The sequence below is a fragment of the Neolamprologus brichardi genome, chromosome 13, assembly GCF_056152115.1.
Source record: "Neolamprologus brichardi isolate AB-2024 chromosome 13, ASM5615211v1, whole genome shotgun sequence".
In the NCBI taxonomy this organism is placed as follows: domain Eukaryota; kingdom Metazoa; phylum Chordata; class Actinopteri; order Cichliformes; family Cichlidae; genus Neolamprologus; species Neolamprologus brichardi.
In genome coordinates, this window is record NC_142116.1 from 3,646,797 (window position 1) to 3,660,020 (window position 13,224).

General features: G+C 40.1%; 1 protein-coding gene across 1 annotated transcript; it reads left to right on the top strand.

Annotated features, from left to right (window-relative positions):
* Positions 1-2,745: 2,745 nt before the first annotated feature.
* si:ch1073-126c3.2 (uncharacterized) lies at positions 2,746-10,148 on the top strand. Its single transcript, XM_006783505.3, has 6 exons — positions 2,746-2,835; positions 2,996-3,084; positions 3,237-3,351; positions 9,323-9,435; positions 9,538-9,652; positions 9,886-10,148. The coding sequence occupies exons 1-6, from the start codon at positions 2,793-2,795 to the stop codon at positions 10,059-10,061; spliced, it is 651 nt and encodes a 216-aa protein (XP_006783568.2). The 5' UTR covers positions 2,746-2,792; the 3' UTR covers positions 10,062-10,148.
* The last annotated feature ends 3,076 nt before the right edge of the window (positions 10,149-13,224 follow it).

Below are 13,224 nucleotides of genomic sequence, written 5' to 3' on the forward strand. Positions count from 1 at the left end.
AATCCAGTTTTGAGTTCCCTTCCCAGACGCCTTAACGCCCACTCACATCCTGGGCCATCTGACCTCAGGAATTCGCATGATAAGGTGGGGCCAGGTTTCACAAAGAGCTCACCCAAAACTCTGGCTGATTGTGACCCACACCCAGTTTCACACCTTGGCTCATGTGATTAGAGGATCATCAGGGTCCTTTTGGATACTCCCACTAGGTTTATATCTGGGACTCTCCACCATTTGACCTTAGAACTGAAGAAGCTTCTCGGATGAGAGGTGAAACGTCTTCAAGCAACTTAAAGAAGTCCAGACGCTTTTCTTTGCAAGCTATACAACTTGCCTCATATACTCATACCAGCACCTTTTCTGTGCTTTCTATCTAACATTCACACTCCAATGGAAAAGTTGGAGAGAACCTGGGGTTAGCATCTTGCCCAAGGATAACTGCAGACTGAAGCAGCCTGCAATCGAACCTCCAACCTGCCAATGAGTAGTAGTAACAATAGGTTTATATAGTTAATTGATTATATGACAATGCATTTCAGGTTATTTTACATAGTAATGTGAAAGTAAACCAATAAGTAGTGTAACAAATTTCTTTCTCTGATCAGTATGTAGTACTGCATTACTTAGTAATGAGGCCTGCTGGTGCTCAGGAAGGGATGAAGTGTAATAGATTACTTTTTTTAAACCCCATCTTTAAACACAACACACATCTACCATATTTCTAGATAAACAGTTTATACGGCAAAAGAGTGAATTTTAAAGTCCTTTACAGTTTTCAAAATGTCTCTATTTGATTGTATCAAATTAAAACTCTTCAGAAGTGTAGCCTTTTCTGCTGCAGGAGAACAGGTCCTACACCTTTAACCAGGGTTTAGAAATGAGTGAGGTCCAGAACTTTTACTCTTAATGTCTCATATTAGAGGCCTGCCTGAAAATGGGTTAAAGTCATCACAACATCAAATTTATTTATGTTGGACCATCTTTAAACAGAGATGACAGCCTGTACTGATTCCCTAATAGTGGATTTTGTAAAAGCCACTGCCGCCTCATTTAACTGATGTTTAGAGTTTAGAGATGGTTGAGTTAGGTTAACTCCAGTGCATGTTTCAAAAAGATATAGGTGCTCGAAATGTCCTTTACCAAATGCTTAATCACAACATCAAAGGCTGTTGTTGCTTTAACGCTACTGAATAATTTAAAATGATTCATTTCTGGGGGATTTGTAGAATTACATGAAGGACTGTATGCCAGAACAAGCTGACGAAAAATGACTTTACTCTCACTGCTGTACCAGAAGACTTTTAGATTTCAGTCAGACATTTTTATAAACTGGGTAAAACTGTACGTCTGACCTTGCAGTTTAATAATTCACCAGATGATTGTTGTTTCTTTCTCTCTTTTGCTCTCTCTGTTCAAACTTCTACAAAGGCTGATGCAAGTAAATAGCAAGCTTCAACACAGGTTTCCCCGACAGTAACTGCCCTTTGTTGTGCAAACCATTGCAACATGAAGAAAATCATAGGTTCACACTTTAAGAAACGTATTATTGTTAAATTTTTTTATAGAAAGAATTCCAGACAGCATTCACAAAATAAGGATTTTCTTAAGAAGGACAAGGAATAGAAGGATGTAGAGGACAAGTTGGTAAGACGACAGGGAGGAACTCTTCTTTTTTTAATCAAATCAAACAAAAAAGGCAACTCTCCATGTTAATGAGCTCAATCACTCTTCCTAACAGCTTCAATAATTCATTTTCTCGCAGATCATCAGACATCCATAATGAATAACATCCACCGTGAATTATTTACACAGTCATCCTTCGTGACACAACTACTGGCTGACACTAAGTCACCCAGTGTGTCTGATGGGCTGGTGTGCGCACATGTATGTGAGAGGGTGTGCGTCTGAATCACATTCTGACATTTGGCTCCATAATGGTCTCGCAGCTAAGAAGTAGTAGTGGCATCCAGTTTGAAGCAGAACAGCACAAAGCTCTAATTGGAGCAGTAAGCGTGTGCTTCCAGCTCCCCCATCAGCACAAAGCAGGGACATGCACACTGAAAACAACTCTTGCTAAGAGAAGAACAATTTCTGAAGCTCCTGTATACTGCATGTATAAGTGACACTGTTTTTAAAGGTGCTCCGTTAGGAGAAAAACCTCAGGAAAGCAAAGAATCATGGGCCCAGAGTTAATTCATGTACATGGGCGATTCCTAAGCACGATCTGTCAACTATCAGAGTCGTGCAGAAATGCGCGCCGAGCATCTGCTCAAACTTTATTATATACTGTCTTATCTTGCATAACACTCATGGGTGGAGTACAAGTTAAGGAAAAAAACAACTTCTTATCTGGTGATTGCATACGAGGCTGCACAGGATGCAGCCTTGCAAGACAAGGAGGAACAAGTTGATTAACGATCTTGTAGTGGGTTAAAACAATACATGTGGGTGTTGTCTAAACTTGAGCAACTTCCTCGTGTGGTCACTTTGTTCCAGTTAAAGAAATGCTGACACGCTATGTACAGGCATTTCTGTGAAATTCAAATAAAGCTAAACATAAACAATTATAAAGGTAATAAAGTAAAATCTTTTAACGTGCTCAATAATTAATCTTTTTCACTTTCATGTTACGTCATCGTCAAGGAAACGCTGGCAGGCGATGACTCCAATCGCAGCTGAAAACCACAGTATTTACCAATTCTGTAAACTTTGCCCTGACAGACTGAGTCAATAAATTCACCTGTCATAGCTTTGAGTCCTCAGTTCTGGGGCAGAAAAACCCTCGTTTAGTGGCCATGGCTTTAAAGGCAACGCTGACTTGGCTTTGCTCACTTGCAGGTAAACTCACATTTACACATGTTTATCTTAACGTGAGATCACAGGCAGATTGTACATGAGGAATACAAAGATGCAGCTAAAGGAAGATTAAATGTAAGGTGTAAAAGAGAAGATGAATATTACATCGGGGTTTTCTTTAAGTTTGTGTGCTTGGTTGCAGTCTTGTCCTCCTGTGCGGCTCATGAAACTATTCCGCTCGACTGCAGCTCACAAGCTGAAGTCTGGGAACGTTTGTCAGCTGATCTCAGTGCAAGTATTAATTTGTCTTTCCACATACATGCATATAAATACAACTCACGTCATTTACTTACTTAAAATTAAGCGACGGTAAAGAAAGGAAAGGAAAATAAATAACTTCTCCATTTGCTTTCCATATAAACTAAATTGATATTAACCAATAGGTGGCAGTAAAGTGTGGCGAAAACCCACCATCTTCTTGGAGTGCACAGCAGACAGCTGCACTGGAGCTCTACATGAGGAATCTGACGGATACTCTGCACAAACACCAGCTGAAAGGTAGGAGGATGAGCCAGCGACATGTGCGACTGTTTGTGTTGTTTCTGCATTTCACTTCAATTCTGTTAGAACCACTATAAATGTTAGGCTTTAGTTACCGTAGCAACATCAATATAAAATGATCAATGTTTAAAAATAAAGGCTGATATGAATTTAAATATAACCTAAAGACTGATGTTTACATTTGTTCTCATCTCAGTTTTGTGCATCGGACATTAAAAAGAAGCCAGTTCTGTCAAAAACACCAGAGATGTGTGGTTGTGTTTCAGTTACACAACCTGCTGCTACACATGAAGAAGTTATTGATCACGGTGTTAGCAGTTTGATTAGAAACATTGACTAGTACTGCTGATCTCACAACCTCAGGTTCACTCAAAGTATTTCACCCTTTCATTAAATTAGTGGAAGATTCATTTAAAAGTTGACTAAAGTGTATTTTTATTTATTTAGTGTTTAACTGTAACTGGGATGAGGGTGAACCAGTGTCAAAAAGAATATATATTGTGTTTTCATGACCTTTGGTGTTACGGTTTGTTATCTTAGTAGTAATCCTGAGTTTATTCCATGTTAACCTTTGTACATTTAGGCTCCCGTCATGTCTGTGTCCACTTCTGTATGTGTTTAGGTGTGTCAGTCCCTTATCTCCCTTTTCTGTGCCCATCTTCTCTTCCTTGTGTGTGTCATTCCATGTTTCCCATCTATGTTTAAGATAAGAGATAAGATAAGACTTTATTGATCCCACAACGGGGAAATTTTTGCGTCACCTCAGCTCAGGTACAGATATCAGAAGGAAATACAAAAATACAAATAAGTACAATCAGGGCTGGACTGGGACAAAAAATCGGCCCGGGCATTTTGACTAGAGACCGGCCCACCAAAAATGTGATGTCATTCAGGGGTAAAACCGCAAAGGATTCTGGGAACTTGTGGCAAGCGGTACTAGCGCATGCAGGCTTTCAATTGAACTCAGTTACACAGCGATAAAAAGAAACACAAAAAATGGCAAGAAACTTTTATATTATTAACTGCAATAGCCGGTGTTGTGCCAAAAAGTGATTGTCTGCCTAAAACTGATTTCCAGTATTTGCCAAAAACTGATTGCTCGTATTTAAATTGCTATAAGTAACTTGTTGGGCTATAATATGTGAAACATATGTCAAATGCATCCCTCATGGATGACATAAAGTCATATTGAGCTACAAAAAACATTAGTGTAACAAGGTAGAAGCCGCAATCAGTCTTTGGCAGTGACTTTTATATAACCTTTATTTATGCCGTTAAAAAAAAGTCTAATTAACATTAAAAATGTCTTTTGTAAGAAGTAGTTGGACAGCAGAAATGGCTCAAATATTACAATAGTTCTGTAAAAATATTTAAAGTGGGGATAAAGGACCGGATTGGTTATAATGTAAGTACAATAACACAGAGTTGTAAAGATACTTGAAAAACTGATAATTTTTTAATTCCATATATAGCCCCTTTGTAAACGCTGTTCACCGAAGTCTATTTACCAACATAGATATTACACATAAAAATACACGCAAACATTGGAAATCAGTTTTTGGCAGGCAATCACTTTTTGGCACAACACCTGTTGCATGACAGCCACGGGAAGCCGACGGGTAAAGAGATCGGTTGTTATCGGATTACGTAGTAAGCCATGTTTCCGAAGTAACAAAGAGCCGATGGATGGCCTATAAGATTGCTAAACAAGGGGGAGGGTGCATCCGACCTCCTCAGCTGTAATTGGTCCAGCCCAGAGTCGATCATGACCAATTGGCCAATCCAACACCTTTATACCCTTCCAAAATAAAAAATAAAAAAATCGATCGGCCCATAAAAACAAAAAATCGCCAGCTATGAGTACAATCAATGAAAAAAAGTAAGATGATACACTATATACAATGGTAGCATACACAGTATGTGATTATGGATATAGTTGGAAATATGGAAGACATAAACTATATAGCTTGGAAGGTCATGGAAGGTCCATTATGCATGAAGTGGTGACCGTGGATGTTCACAGTGTCCAGTGACTTATGACATCGTGATTGAGGAGTTATAGAGTCTAACTGCTGTTGGGATGAATGATCTGCGAGAGCGCTCCTTCCTGCAGCCAGGGTGTTTCAGTCTCTGACTAAAGGAGCTGCTCAGCCCACTCACATGTACATGCAGTGGGTGATGTGGGTTGTTCATGATGGATGTCAGCTTTGCTAACATCCTCCCCTCACCAACCACCTCCACAGACTCCAGGGGACATCCCAGCACGGAGCTAGACCTCCGCATCAGTTTGTCAATCCTGCTCCTGTCCCTGTCCGTGCATCCACTCCCCCAGCAGGCCACTGCATAGAAAAGGGCAGATGCTACCACAGTGTCATAGAATGTTTATCTCCTTAGACCTTCTCATTTCCCCGTGTCTTGTTATGGTTTATTGTCTCCCTTTGTGTCATGTCTCTCTCCCTTCCTCACATTTATCTGCCTTTCCCCCACTCCTTTGTGATATTCGACAGTTTCCTGTTTTATTTTGAAAGCTTTGTGTTCGGTGTAGTTCCCCTGTGGCGTCTTGTTAATTCGTATCAGCTGTGTTCCCCGTGTGTTCTCATTTCTTAGTAATCCTTCTGTGTATTTATGTCAGTATGCATTTCCCTGTGTCCTTCCCAGTGTATTTAGTACTCCCGTTTGGGCCCTATCCTGCCTGCACACAGACGTTTCATGACATTCATAGCTTAGTAATCCAATTTTAGCCATCTTAAAATAATTGTAACTCAGTTGTCAACAAAAAAGAAGCACTAAGCAAGATCATAAAGTTTAATAGATTCATAAGCGGCAGTGCAAATACATAAATGCATTTTTTTTTCCTGCATAAAATAAATATTGGTGCTCAGCAATGGCATTTTGGCCTTCGCGCAAAGGAGAACTGCCAGGACTCGAATGTCAATTTTCAACCATTTTTAATGGAGTTTAATTCACTCAAGCATAAAATGTATTTTTGTATATTTAAGGGCCATTAAAAAGAAAAAAAAACAAGTCTCTTCCCAAAAGCCCATTTTGAGGCGTGAAAGTTCTTGAATATATTCATTAGAAACAAGACGCACTAATAAAGTACCACCGAACAAGAAGCAGAATGTCATTAACAACTAGATGACTAATATTTACTTCTTAATTTACTCTGTCTTTTTACGATTAAAATGATCCCTCAAACTGAAATTTATGTTTATCCAGATGAGGATTTATGTAAGGATCACATTAGAGCTCCCACTGGACCCTCCTCATGTTACTGAGTCTGAAACATAATTGGGAACCACATCAAGAGGCTGGAAATGTTGGGGTGTAGTTGAGTTTAAGGCTGGATCCATCCATGCATAGCCCGTCCTATAGCTGCTCTAGGATGAGATGTGTGACACTGACATGAATATGTTAGACTATGTTAGACATGTAACATGTTGCACTCTTTGATTAGTATTTAAATACTATTGTGCAGCTGTTAAAGGTGCTTGTGGAATTTTAGGCAGTAAACTAATAAAAGACAGAGTGGGCAAAGAAGGCAGCTTTAAGATGTACATGATATGACACTTATTGTTTTTGGAGGAAAAACACGAACACGGTGTACAGTCGAGTCTTAATAGCTTACTTACAGCTGGGCTCGTCAGGCTCTCTTCTTGGCTGCAGTGGTTATTATTATATTTACATGCTTCCAGCTCCCGTTTTTGCTCGATGACAGCTCGTACTTTTCCTTTTTCTCCCTCCCTCGCTCACAGACACATAACGTGTATGGCAGTCCATTCTCCCTGCAGCACGGACTACACTGCCCATGATGCTACATTCTTTAGAGCTATACCTGTAGCATTCTGCCTGTTAGCTTAGCACAACAACAGGCGCTCTCTCACCCAGGAAACACGCAGAGAGAGCGTCACCCTGTAACCATGGCAACCGTAACGCTGCCGCCTGGAACAACAGAACGTAGCTGTCAAACAAAACCCAAACAGTCCTGACCCGCCACAATATGAAACAGGGAAGTACCGCCGTGTAATCCATTTATTTCAACAAAGTAACTGTATTCTAAATACCACCTTTTTAAACGGTAACTGTAACGGAATACAGTTACTCATATTTTGTATTTTAAATACGTTACTCCCCAACACTGGCTGTAGTGCAGGAGGAGAGCAGGTCATCTACTGATCGGAAGGTTAGTGACGTCAAAAAAGGTGCACACCTTTGACGTTGTGTGACTAAATCTCTGTTTTCCTCATTCACACTTAAATGCAAAAACCAACTTTTTGAAAACTTCACCCTGGGAGGAGTTTTTAAAAATCTCCATTTTCAGTGACCCAAAATGCCGTTTTTACATGTGGACGAAAGTACCTGTGTAGGTGTGGACGTAGCATAAAAGAGTTAGTAGTAGGGATGGGTATCGAAACCCGGTTCTTGTTGAGAACCGGTTCCCACTGTTTCAATTCCTTGGAATTGTTTGCCATTTTTGCAAACGATTCCCTTATCGATTCCAGTCGCCCCGAATGACGTCACCACGTTGCGGAGCGTCATTTACCTGGCAGGAAACACGGCGCCTAAGCGGCTGAAACGCTAAAAGGTTTGGTTATACTTTACGAGAACGGATGACAACGGGGCAACTTGCAATACTTGCAAAGTAGATATTTCATTTAAGGGAGGAAACACTACGAATATGCAAAAGCATTTGCTCAATAAACACGTGATGACCTTAAATGAATTAATCGTGTTTTTAATTCCGCTCCGGACTCGTGAATATCAACCCAGCAGCAGCGGTAACGTTTGCACGTCCTCTCCCGTTAATGCGGCAGGTAAATAATCAACTAACAGTGCATATTATGTTAGTGCGATCTGCCTTATTACAAACCTGCCATTACTGTGCATTTAGGTGACCATGATGAGACAGACAGAGTCTGGCTCAGATGCTGGCAGTTCTTGCTGCAGTCTACCGTAGCGTCTCCTTTCAGGCCAGGACAGACGAATGTTTATGGTAAAAGGCTTGAACCCATTTGCCACAGCAGATGATTTTCGATAAGTGAATGTGTTTAATTGTAGGCAGGGACATTACTGGATATTCTTGTGTAATTGCTACAGAATAATTGATGTTATACTTTGTTATTGCTACAGAAGAATATTTATTTTATTATTTTACATTTACAATTTTTTTTCCTGGGGACCCTGTGACACCCCATTGAAGAGCCGTAGGCTGTGGATCTCTTAAGATCTCACTGTTGGGTTTGTAAGGCCATGTTACTCCTAAATTTCTATCTTGTTCAAAGAGAAGATATAAAACAAAGTTCTGAGCTAATCGCCCTTAGTGTTCTCCTTTTTTAAAAAGAATCGATAAAGAATCGAATCGTTAAACAGAATCAAAAATGGAATCGGAATCGTGAAAATCTTATCAATACCCATCCCTAGTTAGTAGTTTATTTTATTGCTACCTTTAATTTATTGCTGTTCATTTTTATTTGATTAATTGTTTACAAAAGGTTTGAGGTGTGAAATAAACTACAATGGAGTTTGAAAACAAACTCTAGGTGTATGTGGCTGGAGGAACGCGCAAAGATGTTCATGTAAAACAAAGGGGGCCTAGCAAAAAAGGTTTGGAAACCACTGGTTTCAGAAGTGCTCTAGAGTACAAGAAAATGATCGCATTCCTTGAGGAATACTTAATGAAGTGGAATCACTGGCACACGAGTGCTTGGTTTGGAACGGAAGCTTTATTAAGATGAACTGTAGTCTACTACGCACAGAAGGACCCTTGAAAGTAGTAACTGCCAAGTGGCTTTTCATGTCACCCTCAACTTTACTGAGGAACACAGTGAAAATAACATTTACATTTAAAATAAGGTTACTTTCCCTGTTTTTGAACAGAAGCTCTGGTATAATGCAGAACTAAAGAAACAGGAAAGACAGTAGAAATAGACATCTAATATATAAATGTTCGTGATTCATTGATTTACAGAATGCCAAGGATCTGAGCCAACACAATGCAAAGAAGCTGAAGTGCCAAAAAACGGGGGGCTGGCATGTGCCACTGTTGCCAACAAACGCTACTGCAAACCCATGTGCAACTATGTAAGTGGTACATGCATGTACCAGCATCTGTCATATATTTTTCAGTTTTTCATGATTCATATAGCGGAAAGTGGGATGAGTAATACGAGTCTTTTTTCACAGGGTTATGATTTTGGTTTTCTGAGAAAAAGACGTGTTTTTGATGAATGTAGTGGGCAAACAGGATATCAGTGGCAGAGCCAGTACGTAGGAGGAAACAAGCTGGCTGAGTGCATCGGTAAGGCAGCAGTTTATTCATCTCTTATTACTATGAATCTGCAGCTGATGTCAAAGCAGGGAGTCGTTCCCAACCACTCAGTCATATCCAAATGTGCTTGCAATTTTCTCTGCAAAGTTCTTTTTCATTGCATTTTAATAAGTGTGATCTCAGTGGCCCTAAACAGAGTTTAAATACCAGAAACTGAATGTAAATTTTAAGATATGAGGTTGAACTTATGTCTTGCTTTCTAGAAGCATCTATTCAAGTCTCAGGAGCAACAACTGCATATTTTCCAAAAGATCAGGACTGCATAACAACCAAGAGCAGCAGTCAAATGCAGAATCGCACCCTTGAAGATTTTACTGCTGAGCTGACGGGTAAAGGCGTACAAGGAGAGCTGAAGTATGCCTGTCTTGTATGCGGTTAAACATGATAGAGAACCGTGTCATGAAAAATGGGGTATAAAAGGACCTCCTGCTGCAGTAAAAGCATTTAATAAATACTTGAACATTGAGTGTTTTTTTCTGGCATTTGTGCATATGGACATAAATATATGTTTGCATAGTTTCACACTTTACAGACCCTGCATTTTCACAGTGGCTCACCATTGTAGCAGTTATTTTCATAACCCGTGTGCACGGAAAGCCTGAAAATATCTCAATATTTTTCAATTCGATTCAATTCAATTTTATTTATATAGCGCCAAATCACAACAAAAGTCGCCTCAAGGCGCTTCATAGATACAGAGAAAAGCCCAACAATCATATGACCCCCTATGAGCAGCACTTTGGCGACAGTGGGAAGGAAAAACTCCCTTTTAACAGGAAGAAACCTCCGGCAGAACCAGGCTCAGGGAGGGGCGGGGCCATCTGCTGTGATTGGTTGGGGTGAGAGAAGGAAGACAGGATAAAGACATGCTGTGGAAGAGAGACAGAGGTTAATAACAGATATGATTCAATGCAGAGAGGTCTGTTAATACATAGTGAGTGAGAAAGGTGACTGGAAAGGAAAAACTCAATGCATCATGGGAATCCCCCGGCAGCCTACGTCTATTGCAGCATAACTAAGGTCACCTGGTCCAGCCCTAACTATATGCTTTAGCAAAAATGAAAGTTTTAAGCCTAATCTTAAAAGTAGAGATAGTGTCTGTCTCCCGAATCCACCTGTTATTAGGACAAAATCCAGATTAAAGTTTACACACTGGCGGTGTATCATGTATCATAATGAAACAGTTTAATACTAATATTATACTGGCCCCTCATGCTGTCAGATCAAAGGAACAGTTCGTTTTAATATAGTTTTATTGATATGGGCCAAATTACAACATCAGTCACCTCAAGGTGCTTTATACTGCCAAGATGCTGCAGTAACATAAAGAAAACCCGAACAATGTGAAGACCCCCTGCATGCAAGCACTGGGGTGACAGTAGGACGAAACCTCTGGCAGAACCAGGCTGAGGGAGAGGCAGCCAGCTGCCACAAACGGCTGAGGGTGAAGGCAGAAAGACAGGACCAAAAGCATACTGTGTAAAAAAAGACAGATTAATGATCACGAATGATTAAAAACAGAGTGTGAAAAGAGATGAGTAAAGAAGTGCATCATGGGAAGCTCCCAACAGCGTAGGCCCATTGCCGTGTGTTTGTCTCCAAACTGTTCTTCATTGGATGTCGATATATATTGTAAGGGCATACGATGCACGCTGAAACTCTATTTTCACATTTGTCGCACTCTGTGATTAGTATGTAAATATTATTGTGCAGCTGTTAAAGGTGCTTATGGAATTTTAGGTAGTAAACTAATAAAAGACAGAGTAGGCAAAGCAGTTGCAAATTCTCACATATTTCTCTCACAACCAGCATTAAGATTTTCAACTATATGTGTAAAAGATGCTGTTATTTTAGCCTTTTTTAAAAAGAAATTGACAGATACAGTGAAGAAATGACAGGAAAGCAAGAGGGAAAGGCATGCGGCGAACAGGATGGACTCGAACCCGGGCCGGCCGCTCTCAGCTGTATGGCATGTGGTGGCCTGCTCAACACACTGAGCTAAACAAGCACCCGAAAGCTGCACGTATTGAGATTACAGCATCATTGAACTCTAATCGACTATTCTCCCCTTCTCTGGCTCAGAATATGTACTTACAGGGATACCTTCTGGTGATGTAGGTACTATACATTTGACAAGACAAGATTTCCTATGTTACTCTAGTGATACCAAGATATCAAGTTCAAGTTCAAGTTCAAATTTTATTCGCCACATACAGTGGCAGGTTGCCCTGCAGTGGAATGAACCCGCCCCCCGACCTTACACACACAACACAGACATCACATGGGGATACAAGTCAGAGAACGGTTGCATTACAGAAAAAACACTGAAATGTACACTACAATGGGAAAGTACAAGAGGAAAAAAAGAGACCTCTACTCATGCTGGGCTACAGGAGGACAGCATGAGAACAGGAAACAAAAAAACTCCTCTGCACAGAAAAGCACATAAATGTCCACAGTACAACATTATAGAGCACGTCCATCATGGTTCAAATGCTACCTTATGTCACATCCCTTTACAGGTGGCACTGCAAAAAACATAAAGTTAAACACGTCGGTGATACAAACATGCCAAAAGAGTTTGCCATCCTCTGCCCCTTTTTGACATTAATAATTTATCTGCTGACTACTCCTATAATAAGTCATTTAAACTTTCAGATTTTTAAAGTTAAAAGGAAAACTGGTGTACACAGCAGAGTATATTGGTTATTACCTCTGCAACTGGAACTATATTCAAGACAAGCTTTTCAACCACCCTCTGGAATTCATCTAGTTCTTCATCTTTGGTGGAAAATGAGGTGAACCTAAACAATGCAAATGCATCTGTGTCAATGCAGCTGCTTAAATATTAATAAATAAATGACTGCATCTCTTTCATTTACATTAACAAAAGCAAATGTCTTACCGCCATCTTCACTGTTCTTCCATCTGACTTCATTTGACTAACAGACACTCAATATTCATGTGCTTGACAGCCACATATTGACGAGAGCAGCCATTAAAATGAGGTTAACCACCCTGTCAAATGGACTGCTTTGTCTGCTGTTCTGTCTGCTCTCGGTTTTTGCAGACGCATCCAGATGTAGCTCACCGGGGTCGAGGTTAAAAAGTCAAAATGAGATTGCAGGATCTCATTAGGTAGCCATTGACATTCCACATCATTCTGCTACGAGTTACTTTAATCAGAGAGAAAATGACCCACAGCACGACCCTCTGGTGTAGGCTGGCAGACCATCTAATTATCAATTAAGGAAATAACTGTCTGTGTACTGAATGATTAAGAGTGGTAAATTGTAATTGCACAGAGCTTCCATTGGGTGGCAAAAGCCTAAATATTGCATCTTAAGCTTCTGTGTTTTCTGGCTGGTAACTCACTCAGTAAAACTTTTATTTACCCATGTACTCTGTACTGTATTATTGATCAGTAAGTTTAATTACCCAACTAGAAATGGAAGAGCATGGCAACCTTGCTCAAAGCCCTAACCCTCAGCTTATCTAATCTTTGTGTTGAACAGACCTCGTCTATGAACCCTTATTATGAT